At 42.2% G+C, this 20,922-nt stretch overlaps 1 protein-coding gene across 6 annotated transcripts; it reads right to left on the bottom strand.

Annotated features, from left to right (window-relative positions):
• Positions 1 to 4,174: 4,174 nt before the first annotated feature.
• Positions 4,175 to 8,665, bottom strand: HNRNPAB (heterogeneous nuclear ribonucleoprotein A/B). 6 transcript variants are annotated; one of them, XM_069199272.1, is made up of 9 exons: positions 8,415 to 8,540; positions 7,416 to 7,639; positions 6,532 to 6,700; positions 6,295 to 6,453; positions 5,897 to 6,028; positions 5,406 to 5,526; positions 4,962 to 5,123; positions 4,756 to 4,840; positions 4,175 to 4,495 (listed from the first exon to the last, which is right to left on the bottom strand). In XM_069199272.1, exons 2-8 carry the CDS (start codon positions 7,610 to 7,612, stop codon positions 4,770 to 4,772), a joined length of 1,011 nt encoding a protein of 336 aa, XP_069055373.1. In that variant the 5' UTR covers positions 7,613 to 7,639; positions 8,415 to 8,540; the 3' UTR covers positions 4,175 to 4,495; positions 4,756 to 4,769. The 6 variants fall into 6 exon arrangements, with proteins under 6 accessions (XP_069055373.1, XP_069055375.1, XP_069055372.1 ...); XM_069199274.1 differs by having other exon boundaries at positions 7,455 to 7,639; XM_069199271.1 differs by having other exon boundaries at positions 4,175 to 4,840; positions 8,415 to 8,665.
• Positions 8,666 to 20,922: the final 12,257 nt, after the last annotated feature.

Raw genomic sequence — 20,922 nt, 5'->3', positions numbered from 1 at the left:
ATGGGCTGCCTGCTGGACTTTGCCACACAGGTGGTCGGTTTCTCTCGGACCTGGGGGCTGCAGGTGCAGTGCCTCTCCGGGTGTTGGATATCTTCGTCCCGGGCAGTTGGAGAGGGGGTTAACAGATGTCAGCCCAGGATGGACACAGTCAACTTGGGGCCCTCTGGATTGTGGGGTTCCTCTGAACACATGCTGGGGGAGTCTGGTGCAGAGTAGTTGGACTCACGGCTCAGGAGTAAGATGAGCCCCCTTAAAGTAGTTTTTTTTGGGACAGGTCTGCTTTCCACAAGAGTTTCTTGGTCTTCAGTGATGCAGGCAGTCCCCTGGAGGCTTGTCAGGGGCTGCTGGTCCTGCAGAATGCATTGCTGCTTTTCTTGCAGCTTTTCGAAGAAGGAGACAGGCTGGTAGGGCTGGGCCCCAACTCCGTTGGTCTCTCCTCTATGTGTGGTTTTCAGCCAAGTAGTCCTTTTCTTTCTTAAGGTCAGGAATCTGATCTGGGCTGCCCCTAAATACAGGGATGTTAGGGTCAGGGGGCAGTAGCCAATTGCTACTGTTCCTGAGAGTGGTTACACCCTTTCCCACTCCCTTTGGGGAGGGGGCACATCCCTATTGGTCCTACTCCAGCAAGATGGGGGATTTCTCTAAGAGGGGGTCCCTTCAGCTTAGGAGTGGACCTGGCTGGAGGTGTGACTCCTTGTTTCTCATTATCCCTCTGGGCTCGTTGCCAAAAGTGGGGACTTGACTGGGGGCGGGCATCTCCACTGGCTGAAGTGCCCGGTGGGCATTGTAACAGTAGGGCCTGAGCCTTTGAGCTTTACCGCCAGGTGTTCTAGTTCCTGCAAAAAGGGTGGGGGGTGGGGGGGGAGGGGAAATTGGAAGGTGTGAAGCACCTCCACCAGTGCACTGTTTCTGGACCCCTGGGGGCCAGAAACTCATTTCTCAGTGACAGGCCGGCACTGACCAGTCAGTCCTTCTCAGAAGGATTGGGAAAGATACAGTGGGCATTTCTAAGATGCCCTCTGTGTGCATTTTTTAATAAATCCAACACTGGCATCAGAGGGGTTTTATTATTCAGAATGAGAATGACACCACACTTTTCAGCATTCAGTGTAGCCATGATGGAACTGTGGGGTTGGGTGGCCGTATACTTAATATGGCCCACACTACTTACAATGTCCAAGAATGGACTTTGACATTGTAGGGGCGTATTGCTCATGCAGATATGCCCTCACCTGTGCACCCTGCCTTAGAGCTTTAAGGCCTGCTGGTGACTTACCAATGCCACAGGCACTGGTTTGTGTGCATGGCACCCTGAGGGGATGCCATGTCAACTTTACCTCTCCCCCCCCCCCCCCCCCACCCAACCCCCCCCCACCCCCACCCAACCCCCCAAAAACACAATCTCCAATGGCAGTGTCCATGTGTTAGGTGAGGGATCCCTTAGGGTGGCACAACATGCTGCAGCCCTTAAGGACCTTCCCTAGTCACAGGTCCCTTTTTACAAGGGGCTTGTGTGCAGGGGTGTGCCAATTGTGGCAACAATGGTACATTGTTATTGAAATAACAGGTGCTGGGGCCTGGTTAGCAAGATTAAGTCAAGTCAGCATCAATCGGGCAAAGTGTGTGGGGTGGTGTAACTGCAATATGGAGCCATTTTCCTACAATAGTGTACTTACCTCCAGTTGGGGGACTGCCAATAAGTAACCTAGTTTAGTGTTACCATAATAAAGTACCTTTATTTTTGCAACACTGGTTCCTTTCAGGTGTGATAAGTTGCTGTGTGACTAGTGTGGTATTTAAAGTGATTTACACTAGTTAGATAAGCCTTGGCTGCTTGCCCACAGCTACCTCTAGAGCCCTCTCTTCCTAGACACTCATTCACCAATAGGGGTTTCCTGGATCTGGTATAAAGTGCCAACATAGGTGTCTGCCACCCACCAGGCCAGTTACTACATACAACATGCGCTTGACCAGCTAAATCTTTACAACCAAAATATAACTGAGTTAAAAGCAGAGTCGCAATTTTTCGGGGGGGGGGCGGGTGAGTATATATAAATAAATCTATCCCAGCAGAGGCTTCCATAACCATCTTCAAAAGCCTATGGCTGAAGCAAGTTTAACATTAGTGTAAGCAGTTACTGCCATCCATTTCCTATAGACGAAGCTTACCCAGTCAAACGCTCTATCGTCTACACAAACTTCAGTGTAAAGCCTTCTGTTGACTTTTTAAACTTAAACTATACACAGCAATCCCCTACCATGACTTGAGTTTGGCCTGAACGGTCATGTCTTGGAATGACAGGCAGTCAGTCATAAAGGATTATCACTTGCTGCAAGTCACCCAGGAATTTTAAATGAAGCTCTGTAGAACATTAAACAATCCTTGCTCAACATATTAACCATTGTGGGCAGCAGACTGAGGTAGATCTAGTTTCATTAGCAGTGAACCCACCATGCTACCAAATTGCTCCTAAAAACAGCCATTGGCTAAACTTATATGCTACACCAAAAGCAGCAGCCATACTTAAACCCCAGACAATACGTTGTACCAGCTCAATGGTCTTTCCAACACGAGAATCGATACAACTGACCAAATAACTTGTCCAATAGCCTGCAGGTTACGTGTGGGTGCGAACCAGTGTTCCACTTATGTTGCGGCCCATAATTCGTGGCCACACTTTGCTGATGTTCTAATGCCAGAGCCCCATCAGCCCCATGAAGCCCCTCAATGGAGAATCTAAAAACCACTGAACATTACAGAAACCATTAAGTGTACAAAGAACTGACCTACAAGAGTCCTGGTGTCTGTATACTGACTATTTAAACTTGAACAAGTTAACTCCACAAGATGTGGGTGAGTCAAAAACTGCCAGTGTTACCAGGCGTTACACATTCAAATGTCTCCAATGGTAAAGCAGTCAAATCTCACTCGCCTACGATATCTTCGTCTGAACTGATGACCGCAACAGAAAAGCTACGGCAAATGTTTTACTCCTCACCTCCTTTCATACAAGAAGACTCCAAAAAAAAAAAAAAAAAAAAAAAAAAAAAACTTGGTTCACACAGCGTAACTGGCCTTGGAAGACCTTCAGACCGCACTCCGCCACCCTAGGTGCACAATTGCCAGAAAACCGGCATTTCCAATAAGGAAAGCAAGCGTTGGCCAGAGGTGAAAGGTCGCCTTTAATAAAGATTGTGTGTAGAGAAAGGTGCAGCCTTGCACAGCCAAAGCTACCAAGAGCTCAATCCGAATTAAAGCATTCAACACGTCCGACTGGATCACTAGAGGTAACTTATAGCACAAGTCTTCTATAAAGAACCTGAGTACATCAACAATCAGTTACAGCAATTGTAGGTATCAGCCTTGGAGCTAAGAGACAGTGGGAACACTCTTCCTTAGGTGCTTGTAACATCCCATTCACCTTCTCTACTAAACGGAAAAATAATGAAATTAAAAGCGGGTATGAAAGTAAAATGCCAACATAGGAATAACCATTGTATGTGTTCTTTAGAACTGTAATGATGTACAGCCCAGGTTCATGACGTGGGCACGCTTGTTATTTGCAGCATACTCTTTCAAGGAAGTCTCAAATGCGAACCCATTTGACACGCAATACGATCTGAAGACGTCCATTCGAGGGCGCTGGATTATAAACTCAAGTGCATGCATCAAGGCAACAGATTCAGTTTCTAGCAACTGTGACGTTTCGTAACTACCCACGCAGAGCGGTTGCACGAGGGTGGTGAAGGCGACAGAAATATGCTTAACTTGAGGTACACATGGTGTTCCTATTGACAGACTTCATAAATGTACGCCCAAGTTTAACAGGGCCAATATTGTGGGCACTAATACACATGCGCTAAGGCCCGCTGCCAGTTCATACCGCCGACTGACCATACAAAGCACTACTGTAGGAGATAAAGGTCGATTCTTGGTCCTGTCAAAGATTTAGGGACACATCGAAGCAATGTCCTTCCTGGACAAGAATTGCACGAGAATTCAGTTTATCAGGACGACCCCCGGAAAATTATTTAACGACACTGGCCATACTAAGACGAGTAAATCATACAATGTGGCCGTTACAGGGATCAACGTCAATAAATAAAATATATCTATTGGTGATAAGTGTATAACATTCTACAATTTATATTGACCACCAGAAGACAACAAAAGTACTCAAATTCTTTTATTTCAAAAGCTAGGATAGCTTCCATATCCATGTTATGGTGAATCAGAACACATGTAAAATACCTTACAATACATTAGATTCCAAAAGGTACCAAAAAGTACAGTAAAATTAACACTTCCATTACAGGAAATGTATGACACAAAACAATACAAAATAAAAAGGTGGAAAAGTGACACTGGTTCCCTAAGATGCATGTCATTCTGTACAACTGGAGTAATGCAGAGTCCATACTTCACTCCAAGAGGCAGTCCCTAGATGAAGAGCTGCAGCTTTAAGCAGACCCTCAAAATCAGTTTCAGTTTAACCTATTAATAAAATCATTAATTAATATCTTCCTTGCAAGACCGGCATTACATACACACCACACCTTCTAAGACAAATAGAGCCGTATATTTTTAACACTTAAAAATGTTTCCAGGGGAAGTTTGTACAATGATACTTGCTTTTTTCTTAACAGGCCATAAAATTTGTAGAAACTTTAATTTTGGTACATAATCTTGTTATCCAGAATAGTCGTTTACAAAACCTGTGCAGTCTCTGAAATACTGTGCATGCCGCTGCATACCTGAAAAAATTTGTTCAATATGGCTTGTAGTTATTCTGATGACTGCCACGCCTTGGAGCCTTTCCATAGCTTGCACTGCCCTGACCTACAGGGAAGAAAATACAATTCACTCAATTGCCTAGTATACTTGGCTAGGCAAACGTTTGATCTCATCCAATACAATTATGGGTTAGACAGATCTATTTCAGCTAAACCAGTTTACTTACTGTAGTCATATCCTGGTCCATATCCATAATACCCATATCCAGTATAGTCATATCCTCCTCCATATCCACCATAACCTTGCTGCCCATAGCCACCATATCCTTGACTCCCATAGCCCTGGTTCCAATAGTTGTTGTAACCTTGATTCCAATTTTGGCTCTGTGCTATAAAAGAAATCCACAAACGGCTATTTTAGTACAAACACAGACCAGGCTATTAAAAGTACACGAACGCTATACACCTTTCCATGCTATATCCCCTTATACCAAACTCAAAGCCCTTTCACTTCAAATTACCACTTGCACGGTTGGGCTAGGTCAACATACATGCCAGCCACCAATGGTATGTGACCCCTTAGTCCTATAATTAGATTGGTTACTAGCTTCACTGATTATTGGAACATCCGGATAAACTAAGCAAAGATTTTTTTTGTGCTGTATACTCACCGCCACCTCTTCCACCTCGGCCTCTTCCTCCAAAACCGCCACCACTACCACCACCGCCTCTGCCACCACCAAACTGTTGCTGTTGGTAAACTTCTTTCGGCTGCGCTACTTTAATTTCACACTGAAAAACAAATAATGCACGAACTTAATGAAATGACTGTCAAAATTGATTTCACTCCAAGTGATTCCTTAGGCCCGAAGCCACGAAACGTAGTCCTACACATGCTAATCTGAATAGATTTTGATAAAGTAGCACTTTAAAGCTACATCATTGGCAAACACTGACATTACTCCATATCTCCCAAAAGGTGTTGGGGGCAGTGTTTTAAGGAGACCCTAAACTGAAGCACCAGAAGAGGCCTGCGAGAATTTGGTGCGTTCAAGGCAGTTCTTGAACATAAGCCTCTTGATAAAAGAGGCTATGCAAAAGCAAGCAAACACCACCACAGTCTGGGAGTGACCATAAAGTACAAAAAAAAAAAGCGTAGTACCTTGCTACCGCTAACGTTGTGGAACTTTTTTTCCAGAATCTTCTTAACAGGCTCCTCTTCTTTGAAAGTGATGAACACAAACCCCCTCCTTTTGTTAGTCTTCGGATCCATTGGAAGTTCAATTGCCTCAATCTGTACGGGGACGAAACGGCAGGTAGTCGCATCACTTCAGAATCAAAATCTCAAAGTTACTGACAGCATTCTTGCACCCGCCAAGTTACCATTCAAAAAGGGTGAGTACGGACTGACGATTTAAGTGGTAGCCCAATGGTTAGACTAAGACAGTGGTTATCAACGCTAAGTGTGCCAGGTTATGGCGTGTGTTGGTATGGTACTTACTGGGACGCCTGTCTATAGGCAATGTGAAATTGTGATTCACATCAATGCTTGCCACATACCTCTCCAAAGTCGCCAAAGTATTCCCTTATCTTTTCTTCGGTTGCTTCAGGGTTGAGGCCACCAACAAAGATTTTCTTCACTGGATCTTTTTTCATTGCCATCGCTTTTTTAGGATCGATTACTCGCCCATCTAACCTGTGTTCCTTCTGTTCCAAAACCTGATAAACAACAAGCGTGTTAAAATGATGGAACTGCGATAAAAACTATACACCACCACATCAATGGATGCAACTGACCTTGTCTACACTTGCAGCTTCTTTGAATAGAATAAAGCCAAATCCCCTTGATCTTCCTGTGTTAGGGTCCATCTTGATCGTGCAATCCACTACTTCGCCGAATTTTGTGAAATAATCCTTTAGGTCTTTCTTACTGGTGTCCCAACTCAGCCCACCGACAAACATTTTCCTAAAATTACAAAGAAACACGTTAACCCTAGCTCAAAGTTGCTAGAATGACGGGCCACCTTACTGTACCTGATCAGCTCTCCATCTCCAGTGGAACGGTTTCTTTCTAGGAGTAATACATCGTAAAACACTACAAACTGAGCGACGTAATAACTTCTGGACTGCAGAGAACAAAACAATTATTCACAAAGCAAGCCTCATGCCCGCTAGCGACAGATAAAAAGCACAAATAAAATAAAGAAAGCACCCGCTGAAGTTCAACGCCCAATTATGTTTAATGTTAAAACCAGCATAAGCGATTAAACTGCAAGGAAGGCGAATAGAGTAACTAGGTAAAATGCGTCAATTTCACATTATAAGCTTAGTATACGCCGTTAAAGTGGAGTTAAATTACAACACGTTATGAGCTACTTTTATTGCCAATTAAGCGCATCGACAAGGCCAGGTTACCCGTACAGGAATTAATCGGTCAAGAGCACATAACCGATCGGGCAATTTAACATTAAAAAATACATGTCAGAAAACACTATTACTCTTCCACTAAAAATACATTTATGCGGAGTTACAATGCCCGATCCGTTTTCGGCCCTTCCCCCATCACCACATGGCGCCAACAAAAGACTGAACAAAGGAAACGCCGGCACGGCCCAGCAAAATAACCCACCGCCCGACCCCATGCAAGCACCCAAGGAAAGGTAATAAAAAAGTCCACTTACATTCCGTTCATTAAAGGAGAAGAAATATCAGCTACGCACCCTGCGTCCTCATCGCTCTTGCTGGCACTGGCGACGTCGGTCTCTTCGGGCATCTGATCGACCTCCACGCCGTCCACCGGCTGCTCTGCAGCCTCGGCTTCCGCTGCCTCGTGTCCATTCTCAGTGGTCTCAGTAGGTTTCTGCTCAGAGTCAGACATTGTGTTTGGGAAGCGGACGAATAGCCACTAGAAAATGCCAAAATATAAAATGTTTAAGTGCGGATGCTGGCGTCCCGTATGCCGCAGAGCCTGCGAAATAGCAATTATGGTATTAGAGATGAGGAAGAGATGCGGGGAGCCCAGAGTGAGGCCTACCACGCGAGGATAAGCCTGGGGGAATCAGGTCCGACAAGGCCCAAAAAATAAAGTGGGCGTATAGAACGGGAAGAGACGGCGACCGTTTGGCGTTTAGGGGTGGCCGCTCCCTAAAGTGGTACAAGACTCCGGGACGAAGAGGGTCCGGGGAAGGGAGCGCCGTACAGTGAGGGCGGAGAGTTCTGCTATAGCCTCGGCTGAACAAGCCCTTAGAACTCACACGCCTAGACCTCTACCTCATCTAGCACGCATGGCAAAGGATGCACCGTTGGGTCAGAGCTAAGCATTAGGCAAAAAAAAAAAAAAATCTTGGTACAAAAAAAACCCGCCTAAAAAGAAACCCACAGGTAAACCGCATTTCTCCGCGAACAATGGCCATTACCAACCAAATACAACACGCGGACATTCGCAAACACACATAACTTAATAAATCGTTGCGTCGTGGAGGTTTATAAGCCCATGACGCAGATTTTCCTACAAATATATTTAAAAAAAATTCCTTAGACTAAGAGGCGTACTAACGGAAACAGGAAAACCGAGTTCCACTTTAAGCACAATCAAGGGCAACTCCTCGAGCAGCCTAAAGGTACAGGAGAAAAACAAGAGATTTATAAAAGCGAGCCGAAACTACGCCGGTTTTGCTTACACGAGACGCAACGAACGCTGAATTTCCTTCAAGATGGACTCTCCCGACAATGCCAACTCGTGTGCGCCGTTATAAGAGAACCTCGGCCGCAGACACTCGGTAATAAGACGGCTGTTCATTGGAGGTGCCTGATTTGTAAAAGAAGGTGGCTAGCCAGTGGCTACAACCTGCTGTCCATCAATATGACGGTCGATCATGAATGGACACTTTCACAATCTACCCATCCCCCTTGAGGCTGCAGAGGCGGTTCCTAATGTTGATGACGTTCTTTACCGACGCGGTCGTAATATGAGAGCCCTGCCTGCAAAGCCTTCTCTTCAACCGACATCACGTAAAGCCGCGGCCATTTTGAGACTTACTTTTGTGTGTCTCAAATGGGAGCTTTGAGGCACTTTACGTCCCCAAGGAGCAACGACATCCGTCTAAATGTGTTGGGGAAATAATCACTGTTATATGATTTTGATCCGGTTTCATAATGCACAGCCAAACACGAGCTGCCGTTATGTTAGGTGTGGCCGTCCATTTTCTTTCGAAATTGTCTGTAGTATCGGTGTCTCTAGTTATCCCAGAGCTAAATTACCCCGTTTCAATATGGCGGCTATGATGGCGGTGCTACTTAGCCTCATCATTATTAGTGAAGTGGGGTCATTGACTCTGCAGTACCTACCATCATACTCACTTTTAAAAAAAGAACTTATGTTTACTGACATTTTTTCTTTCTTCACAAGGCGTATACGGAAGCTGGGAAACCCTGGGCGTTAGGTGTTTAGTGCTGTGAAGCTGAGAGTATTTGAAATATTAATTTATTTATGATACCAATGTGTGTCCCACTCGCTTCACTCGATCTCTTTATTTGCGAGGTTATAACGTGTTGGTTACGTAGACAGTTTGTTGTGGGATTGCCACCCTTCCAAAAGAAAAATAATAGCCATTTGTTCATGTTTGAAGAGTCTGTAAAGGTCCGGAGGTGATGAGAACTATATATCTGCGTTCATTTGCAACACGACTTTTCAATTTTTGTTTACATATCAGTCTAGGCACTTGTACAGCAATCTTTAAAGTGCTTTCTTATATTTGCTGCTTGAAGTACGTAGTGATAAGGGAAAAATATACCAGCTTTGGATGATTTTTGTACAGCCTGAGCATTAAAATAACAGTCATGTTGGTGTTGTAGCATTTGTTATCCTTCCCTAGAATCAAATGCTCACCTTGACCCAGTAAGCAGTGTGGTAGAACCATCAACAAGATTTCAACAACACCATGACCAAAGGGGCCACGGAAGGAATCTCCGATCAAAGATAAAAGTAAAAGATTTATTACACACACAAGCTCAAAGTGTGAAGACAATGCATAAAACCAAGATATAAAGATAGATATTCACCAAGGGTTGCCCCAGGTGTCAAAATAGATTCAGGTGAACTAGCATCAACAAAACTAAGCTTTCAGGAAGAATAAGGCAACATCAATAAGGATATCTGAGACACTAATATAATGTGTTGCTCAGAATTTACAATCATTAATCAATTCAAATTTAACAGAGTCAATAATCTTTGGCTGGGCACAGGTCAAACCCTACAGCTAACCAAATCAGGGAAATATATGTATGGGGAGAACACATGCAAAATACAAAAGCAGAAAAAATGATGATTTCGGATTGCATGTCACTAACTAAATTTGTCAAAAGATAAGTAAAAAGGGAAAGCGTCAGCATTTCAGAATCTCAGTCACAAGTCTTCTAAATGGGAAAGTAAAAGGATTACTACATTTAAAAAAACATTTCCATGGGAAGGGTAAACGGCAGAGAGGAAGATACCTCTCAAAGGGTACAGCATTCAGGGAATCTTCATCAGTAAGACATCAGGATCAACAAGGCATCTGCAAGCGTCTGGGTCTGCATAAGTCTGCTCAGGAAATTGCTGCAGGCGACTCACGACTGACCGCAACTGAATAAAGTACAAATGTCCATCCATATTTTAGACGTCACAAATCATTCTGATTCGTAAAGGTATCAGTCCATGTCACGTTGAATAGGCCTCACCCAATGGAAAACAATCACATGACTTCAATTTGAAACAGTTCAGTTTCTTCCCAAGTCTGTCATGGGACTGTAGTGATGTGTAACTTCGTCCTCCATTCTCAAATGTCTTGTGCTCGAGATACCTCACGCCTTGGTGAGTGATATCGAGAGATTCGAGAACGGTGAGGGCGTGGAAAACGGTTTAGAGACGGACGGCTGCACGTCTCCTTTATGTATCGATTAACTTCTAATAAACCACAAAGTCTTCACTTACCTATTACGTTGGTGGTGCTTCATTACAGAATTGGCGACGAGGATGGGATAAAGGAGAAGGCTCACTACAAGAAGGTATTGATATTGTAAAAAGAGCGTAATTAACCGGGAGGTGTGATAAGGAAGTCATAAAAGATAATAAGAGTGATGAGTCTATAAGAGCAAGGGTAAAAGGAAATAATGTTACCAAAGATTTTTTTAAAAAGCGGTCGGGCAAAAAATAATTTGAACCAAAGTCAAATTTAATAAAAGTTAAATCAGATGATAAAAGGAAATGCTACAGATGTGGCAATTCTGATCATTTTGTGAATGATCAGATCATGCCCCGCTAGAAAGCAAAAATGTTCTAGATGTGGCATTATGGGACATTTCCAAAGGGTGTGTCAAAGGAAATCAGGGAATATTAGTAAAGTGTTAGACCTGGACGACACTAATTCTTCTGATGAAGATGATTTAAACGTGTGTTTTATGTGTTGATGCCATAGATGAAAATACTATGTTGAATGTGAGACAGGATGATACGAAGAGGAAGAAAAAGCCAAGTTGTGAGATCACCTTGGGCGGTGTGACCATATGTATTGTAGTAGATTCAGGATCTCCTTATACCATTGTGAACCAAAATGTGTGGGAAGAGAAATTCAAACGTATGGTGGGTGAAGAGTTAAGCTTACCAGACATTAAAATCAAAACTTTTACAGGCAAAGTCATTGAGCTGTTAGGCTTCAAAGAATTTAAATTCAAGTATAAAGATAGAGAGACTATGGGAAAATTGTACGTTGCTGTTACTGGTCCATCTGTTTTAGGTTGGATTGATCAGGGTAAGTTGGGCATGGTATTAGACCCCCAACAACCCCGAACCTGTACTTACTGTGCAAACAGAATCGGAGATTGGCAAGTTAATGTTACAAAAATTCCCTAATGTATTTTCGGGGGAAATTGGAAAATTGAAGGGGTTTATGCACATGATTCACTTAAAAAAAAATGCAACTCGCCAAGTACATAAAGTAAGGCACATCCCTATCCCTGTAAAAGAAAGTGTTAAGCTACAATTGGACAAACTTCAAGATGAGAAAATCATAGAACCCATAGAGTCTTCGGAGTGGGTGGTCCCATTAGTTGTAGTGAAAAAGGCCAATGAAAATTTGCGATTATGCATTGACTTAAGAGACCTCAACAAGAAAATATTGATTGATCAATTTCCCTTACCACACATCAACAAGTTGTCATCCCACACCAAAGGCATGAAGTGGTTTTCTTCTATTGACTTGAAGGCAGCTTACCACCAAGTACGATTACATCCGAGTTGCAGGGATCTAACAGCTTTTATTACACCTTTTGGTTGTTACAAATTTAGACGGGTACCGTTTGGTCTGGCCTCAGCTGCAGCTATGTTCCAAAAATGAATGAACTCCATGCTTGATGGTATCGACAATACCATGATTTTTCAAGACAATATCCTCATAATGGGTAAATCTAGAGAGAATCATGATCGTACCTTATTTAGAGTCCTTGAAGTCTTAGATGGAAAAGGTTTAACAGCAGAATTTAACAAATGCAAATTCGCATCCGACCATGTCGACTATTTAGGGCATGTAGTATCGGCTGAGGGGATAAAACCTAAAGAAAAATTATTGTCGGCAATAAGTAAAGCCCCTAATCTGCAGACTAAGGATGACGTTTGTGCTTTCCTAGGTCTTGCAGAGTTCTATTCCAAATTTGTTAATTTTTTTTCTACTAAAACTTACAGTTTAAGGCAATTACTCAAGGGTAGAAACAAGTTCGAGTGGTCTGAAATATGTCAGAATGCTTTTGATGTGCTAAAAGCTGATATTTGCAATGCTCCCCCACTACAAGGTTTTGACCCAAACCTCAAATGTATTGTCACTACTGACGCCAGTTGCAAAGGGCTTGGTGCAGTCCTCACACAAGTGAACACAGAAGGCAGAGAAGACACCATTGCATTTGTTTCGCGTTCATTAACTTCAGCTGAAGAAAAGTATTCAGTTATTGAACGCGAAGCACTGGCATGTATATGGGCATTAGAACATTTCGGACAATTTGTGTGGGGAAACACAATCACATTGAGGTGTGATCACAAACTGTTGGTGAAGGTTTTAACCACAAAGGGGTGGTATAAGGCTTCTCCGAGGTTGGCTAGAATGTCTGTACGCTTGTTTAATTACAATTATACAGTACAATACTTGCCTGGCGTGAAGAACATTGTTGCTGACTTCTTAAGTCGTATGCCTTTGCCACATATGGTTACGGAACATGATGTGACGGAAGATATGTGGGTGGCCATGGTATAACACAGGAGGAATGGTTAACAAAACAGAGTTCTGATGAGACGCTAAAGGAATTGAGTAGTTTAATCACGAAGGGGTGGCCAAGGAAAAAAGTGATTAGCAAAGATTTGAAGCCTTTTTGGGAAGTGAGAGACAAATTGTCAATGGAGGATGGTCTATTACTCAGGAATGGAAAAGTGATACCTCCTATTATGATAAGGAAACATATTCTTGAAATTTGTCATGAAGGTCACCTAGGCATTGGTAAAACTAAGAATAGAGTAAAGTATTGGTACTGGTGGCCAGGATTAGATAAGTATATAGAAAGAATTGTCAGGGACTGCATGGTTTGTGAGAGTGCGGATAAGACACAAGTAACTTTAAGACCGCCTTTACATCCTATACCTTGTCCCAATATGGCTTGGGAGAGTATAGGTATTGACGTAATGGGACCAATTGGTGAAGATGACAGACAAGCTTTTTTACTTGTGATTGTGGATCACTTTTCCAAGTGGCCGGAAGTGGACATTGTAAAAAAGGCGGACGCTAATAGCATCATTAAATTAATGGACAGAATTTTTGTCAGGGAGGGCTTACCGAAATGTATCGTATCTGACAATGGTTCCCAATTTGTGTCTTCTGCTTTCTGAGAATATTTAGGCAGGAATGGAATTAAGCATCACACCACATCAATTTATCATCCGTCTGGTAATGGTGCTGTTGAAAGGTTCAATAGAGTACTCAAGGGTATGATTCAGTTCTCAAATTGCAACCATTTAATCTGGGAAACAGAATTATGGAAAACGCTCTGGGCGTTTAGAATAACCACATGTATTAGTACGAATGCCAGTCCATTTGAACTCATGAGGGGAAGAACACCTATGTCAAAGGACAATGTGGGTTGGCTCAATGCTGCTAATAGAGTGGAATGGTCACCTGTTGAAGTTAGGATAAATATTGAAAAGGCTCAAGGCAAATATAAAAAATACTTTGATGAGGTGCATAAGAGCAAGGAGTTTAAGTTATGCGTTGGTGATGTAGTGAGAGTTAAAAGCAATAAACACACAGGTAAAGGTCAAAGTAAATTCTCCTCCGCTTTAAGAGTGGAGGCTGTATACAATAACTCCGTAAAACTAAGTGATGGTAAGGTATGGCATGTTTCCGCATTATCAATATGTAAAAATATGAGGGTAGTCGGAGAAGGGAGGCAACATGTTGCGAAAGGCCACAGATATAAAGTGTGGTTGGGTGATGATAGCGAAGGAAGAGTGCCGGGTGATTCCAATAGCCTTAGAAATATTGACAACAGACATGCAACATGTTCGCCCAACATTTCCTATGAGACTGTTTATGTTCCTGATAATAACCAAAAATGGAGTTGTTCTGGGAGAATTGTGAAACCGAAAAAATGTGAAGATTATTATCTTTAAAAGTAGAAGCGCTTTTAAGTTAAAAAAAAATGTGGAGTCTAGTACACTCTAGAAATTATTTTGGCATTGTATTATCTATGGTTATATTACTCATATAATGTTTATTTTTGGTTGTGTTCTATTTTTATATAAAAGAGGGAAGATATGTAATGATGTGTAACTTTGTCCTCCATTCTCGAATGTCTTGTGCTCGAGATGCCTCACGCCTTGGTGAGTGACATCGAGAGATTTGAGAACGGTGAGGGCGGGGAAAACGGTTTAGAGACGGACGGCTGCGCGTCTCCTTTATGTATCAATTAACTTCGAATAAACCACAAAGTCTTCACTTACCTATCACGTTGGTGGTGCTTCAATACAGGGACCATCTAATTTCCGTTCGAATACAAACAGGTTTGAGACAAATGTGTACAAACTCAGTCCATGTTCCTGCAATGTTCTATTTTCAAGGAGAAATAAATACATTTTTCCACATTTAAAAAAATGGGGTGATTACAAAAGATCTTTGCTTCACATGGGAACAAAATGTGACAGAAGACTTCATGTTATGAAAAAAAAAAATTCAACACTTTTACGTGACTGCAAAATGCAAACTCTTCAGGCCTCACTTATGCTAACACAAATACATTTAAATAATATGTTTAGTAAAATACACATTGTATTTAAACATATAAATTCATGATTAATTATATTTCATTAGCATGAGTAATACATTTTATTTCAACTGATAAGGCTTTGTTAGTGCATTTCATTAAATACAAGAGAGAATTGCAGTTCTCTCACTTTGCACATATGTTTAAGCTCATTAATCTTTTCACTAATCACTAGAAATGCAATATTTTTTCTATATGCACTGTTAGTCTAAATTACATTTTAACATCAGTTTTATCCTTCTAATGTGATTTAATTCTAAAGGCACCTAAGATTAACTCTGAAATACAAGCAATTGCACATTCAAATTGCATTTCAGAGCAGCTTTCTGTGTTAGTTGTTAATTTTTTTACTTTCATAAACTTTATCTGTCCCATTCTGATGGCTTTTGTGACACAAGGGACATGGCTGCATTTTTAGTTCTATCATTGGTAGAAAATCGGCCAGGTGATAACCCTAATCTTTCTTTGAAAAAGGTGCAAGGAGTAACATACATGCCAGCATTTTAAACAAGCATTTGCAATGCAACAGTTCTCTCATTTTGTCGAGTTACAGCTACTAGCGTTGTTAACTCCTAACTGGACTTTTCGTGCCACGTAAATTGAAGGAAAAAAAAGGCATGCGATCGCGCTGCGTCAGAAATAAAAAAGAGAAAGTAGTGCAGAAACCATGCTGAAAACATGGAGCCTCGTAAGTTGTCAGTAGTTGGCCGGTGCACTCGAGGAGGGATAAACACCGGAAAGGGCATGAGGTATGCATTCCTTTCACTAATGAAATCAAGCACATTTTAAAAGGCAAGCCCACAAACCAAAGAAAGTGATAGGCGTGACATGGGTGTGGTTAAAAGCCCATAGAGAGATTACAACAGGGACGGAGCACTTGCACACTCACCCCTAAAAAGGAAAGTGGGAGATTAAAAACAAAATAATCAGGAGACTGTATTTCTCCCACTGAGTTCTATTGAAACAGAGGCAATTTCAGGCATGAGCCAGCTGGAATAAAGCTATTTCTTGCTTCAAAAAAACAGGGACTACTGACATGTATGGACTCATGAGAGTTGGGAAACAACTTTTTTTTTCATTAAGCAGACATAGTAGCTGTATCCTAAGAACGCAAGGCCCATTTGAAGCTTATACTGCTTACATAAACGCTCTTTGCATACATTCAGTAGCCTCTAGCCACCTACTTTCAGTGAAAGTACTGAAAGAGAGTTTTAATTAAATTCTCAATTGTGTAAACAAAATGTGATTAGCATGCAGTGAAATACATTATGTTGAGAAAAATGTGCATATGGTAACATCAGCCAATGAAAGCACCGAATTCAAACTGGTTGGTACTGCTTACAGCCATCTCCTCAGTATCCAGGCATCTTTTGTCTCCCTCTCACCCTGTACACATACAATTCATGCACACACAATTTAGTTAACAATGTTTGAAATGTGATGTCACTTTCCCATCTACAGAATTCTGTTTCTTTCTCTATAGCTTTATAGCACAATGTTCTGCTGAAAGTGAATATTCACAAGGCCTCACATATTGAGATCAAGGTGTGATTTTCATGAGCACTTTTCACTGAGTAACAGTGTTTATATAAGCAATTTAGGTGTCTGAAGGGCCACAGGATGGGAATTGCATTATGTGAATCTGTGGGATAATATTGAAAATGGGAACTCAAAAAGGTACTGTTTTTTCTTTAATAAGATTGTTTCAAACCATGCAACTCTGGCACATTTGCTTCAAATGAATTACTTCTATTGTATAACACATTATAAAATAAACCCCTTCATGGGTATGGTGGGCTTATTCTCTCTTGACCTTTAGGAGACAGCACTATGTTGGTTTCACCTCTAATCTATTTACTAGAACTGAACTATATCTAGTTTTGTTTGATTAATTCTTGCATTTATTCTGAGATATACACGTATGTTATTTTCTGAGTTAAATGACTAATTGACTGATTTTAATAATTCACTGTACCTTCTGAAATGATCATAACCCTAAAATAAACCTTTTTTGGTTTTACTACACAATATTGTACCGTTTCCACTGCAAAGCCTAATGTGCTTTACAGCTTCCATTTTTAATGTATTGACTAGATCCTGTTGAGGAGCAACAAAATCCTTGGGGGGATTAACACTGCTTCTGATCTCCCAGACACGCTTTAATTTGACATACAGAGGGAAAAAAAGAAAAGCATCAGTAGGCTACACAAACACATAAATTGCAGCGTGTTCCATTATTTATTAGCTTGTAATTTTCAATTTTCACACTCTGTCTTAATTTACTTTCAGTAAGTCTTTGTTTCCGTACATGTATATAAGGCTTTAACCAGGATATTAGTTAAAGAGTTGTCATCCTGAGGAAGAAGAGTTTACTTAGCACTGTAGTTGTCTGTCACATACTGCGTAAGGGTAATGGATACTTCTATAAACCCCTATCGAAGAGAGTTTTTTTTTGGGGGGGGGGGCACAAAAAAGATCAGATGTTAATCTTCAATTGCAGTTAACAAATGTCTGATACCATCCTGCGTATGGATTAGTTAAATAAAGGACAAAGACATGGCAGTGGACAGTGGTTTTAAAATCCACAGTGAGCGAACTCAAGGTGGCCATCATCTCAGGAGGACCTGGGAACCACTTGATGCCATTGGCCCAATTCAGCTCGGTCTAGGCGGCTCTGGTGCCATGGTGGTGTCCGGCATCAGGTTTTGGCCATCCTCACAGTACTTCTTTTGGTGCCTGCAGATGCAGTGAAGAAGCTTCTCTGCTCAAAGGAGTTCTTCTTGGTGATTTGTGAAGCGCTGGCAGCTCTCCCAGTTTCTTGGATGCTGCAACAGCAGGACAAGTCAGTTGCTCCTCAAGGGTTGGGTGCAGCAGGCAGGCTGGCAGGGTTGGTACCAAGTCATGTATCTTGGTTCTCGGGTCACCAGTCTTCTTGTCCTCTCCTTCTTTTGTGTCCAGCGAAGATTTGAAGTCTTGATTCCAGGGGCTCCCCTAAATACTCAATTTAAGGGCATTAAGGGGAGTGATGGGTAGTAGCCAATTGTCTACTGACTCCTAGGGTCACTATGCCTCATAGATGACCACTTCCTTTCGGGAGTGGGCATCACTCTGTCCTAGAATTCCTAATTCCGCCATACACAAGATGGTGGAAATCCTAAGGCTGTTTTCACTTCAGGCTGGTCACCCTAGGGGTGTGTCCGGTATGCAAATGCGACACTCCTCCTGCATAGCTAGTTTTTCCTGCCTGTCCAGGTGTCAAATGAGCCTTAGGGAAGGGGGTCAGCATCTCCCTCTGAGGAAAGCCAGAACTGCATACGAAAGGTGGTGGGATCTTTTGAAGCTTCCTACCTTGTAATGCAGATTTGCAGGTCATCCTGTTGGAAGGGGTGTGTAACAGCCCTGCCAGAGGAGGCTTTTGTTCCTGAGGGCAAAGGCTGTCATCCCTAGGGGTCAGAAACTTGTCTGTTGGTTGCAAGCTGGCTAGGACCAGTCAGTTAGCCCTCCAGCAGTTGGTAGGTTTTTGAGGGGGCACCTCTAAGGTGCCCTCTGAGTACATGTATTGATAAATCCATCACTGGAATCAGTGAGAGTTTGTTAATATGAGATGTTTGATACCAAACACCCCTATTTTCAGTGAAGCTACCATGTAGCTGGGGAACTCGCATTGACCAGTGTCCAGCGCATGCACTTAAAATGGCTCTCCTGTTCACTTACTATATCTAAGAATCGACAAGGACATAGTAGGGGCATATTTGCTCATGCAGCTATGCCCTCACTTGTACTATAATGCACCCTGCCTTAGGGCTGTAAGGCCTGATGTAGAGGTGACTTACAAATATTACAGGCAGTTGTAGGCGACATGACACACTAATGTGTGCCATATCATATTTTCACTTTTTGGGGGCACCTTGTCATGCAGCCTGCAGTGGCAGTCTGCATGAGTGTGGTGCTGGATCCCTGAGAGTGGCATAAGCTATGCTGCAGCTCTTAGGGACCCTATTTAGTACCTAGGCCCTAGGTACCAGAGGTACCATTTACTAGGGACTTACAGAGGTGCTAAAGGGCCTGGCCACTTGGGGATCAAGTGACCAGGTGTCTTGTTTTGGGAAAGGAACATTGGCAATGGGGACCTGATTAGCAGGAACCCAGTACATTTCAGTCAAAGTTGCATCAAAACCATGCACAAAAGGGTTTCTAACTCTTCTTCAGTTTAGGAAAATGCTGAAGACACATATTTTAACAAACATTTCATTACAACACAGTAAATAGTCCACCACCCCAAATAGATTCCCTCTTTCATTGTATCTATGCCTTTGGCTTGGTGAAATGCTCTGGTGCCTTTCGGCTTGGCTTACCCTAGATCATGGCTACTGGAATTATGCAGCAGGGTAGAACCATATTATGTGGGAAAATTTACTAAATTATGTGGAAAGAGAAAGCACATTATGCAGTGTAATGTGGCACTTTTGTATTGTATTACTTTCTTAATTTGTCATTCTTACACAGGTTATCACTATTTGGGTAAACGTTCACCTCACTGATATAAGTTTAACACCCAACTACAGCAATAACCTTCAGAAAGGGTACCAGTCAATCTTTGCAAGGGCCTTTCCCTGTGCGGAAACATATGGCACCCTTGTTATTTTGTAACTTTTGATTTGTCTTAGCTAGAAACAATTTTTCATGCAAAATTCTGCAGATTATGCATCTGATGATGGCTTATGAGGAAAGTGCAGAAAAGCCATAATTTTTGGAAAAATGCTGAAGCCACAAAATCATATAATTCCAGTGGCCCTGTCCTAGATGAATACCAAATACAGTGACAGACGTAGGTTTTGGCACCAAAGGGACGAAAGTTTCTCCAGGGAGCACCAGTTTAGCCCCTTCTCTCTCTACCTTGAGAAAACGTGTATAAGCAGTGGCCCATTCTTATCAATATTTTGCGCAAGGCATAGCAGCAAGCCACCTTGCTGCGCTGTGTGAAAGAGAGAGGGCAGGAATGCACCATATCTAACATTATACAGTGCATTCCTGCTTGTTGCATGTGCTGGCCACTAACTGGTGCCTGGTGTCAACACAGGTACCCTTGCTTTATTGTGCAAGGGTGCCTGTGTTGTAGGCAGGATTTTTCTGTGCAGAAAGGGGCACCTAATATAACAACCCTTACATCACAGGTGGAACCAATTTTAGAAGCCATGGACGCAAGGCAGCACCGACTTCAAATTCAATAAGGAACAGGGCCGATTATAACATCACCTCTGCCACCTTTAAAACGGAAATTAACTTTTCAAGAGAGTCTTGATTCTTCTACACCTCCAAAGAAGACTATTAAAGAAAAGACTTCTTTTCATACTCAAACATCTCCACCTCTACCTACTTCTCCACAACATGCTCCTCCACCAACATCTCCCCTCCCCCATTCATGGTTCACACCACCTAGTTAACCAACTGGTGGGTCTCAAGATATAGGGGATACATTAGATCAACAGGACTCATGGGATGAGTACAATCCGGACCCTATTACACCAAATGAGCCAGATCTTTACCCAGCTAGACCTTCACCACCTGAGGATTCCACATCATACCAACAGGTTGTATCTAGAGCAGCATTTCACAATGTACATATGTACACTGAGTCAATAGAGGAAGATTTTTTATTTGACACCCTTGGTGCAACACATAATTAAAGTCAATTCCTTCCAACGCCTCCAGGCATGCTCGGACATGCAGAAGAAATATTTAGGATCAAATCTGTTTATTGTTTTTAAAAGTATAAACATACAAAACACAGCTCATCACGGTACATTAGATGAAATGTATCAGCACAGTAGCAATTTGGTATCTTCATACAAA

This window comes from Pleurodeles waltl, chromosome 7 (assembly GCF_031143425.1).
Source record: "Pleurodeles waltl isolate 20211129_DDA chromosome 7, aPleWal1.hap1.20221129, whole genome shotgun sequence".
In the NCBI taxonomy this organism is placed as follows: domain Eukaryota; kingdom Metazoa; phylum Chordata; class Amphibia; order Caudata; family Salamandridae; genus Pleurodeles; species Pleurodeles waltl.
This window is presented reverse-complemented; position numbering and strand designations above follow the sequence as displayed.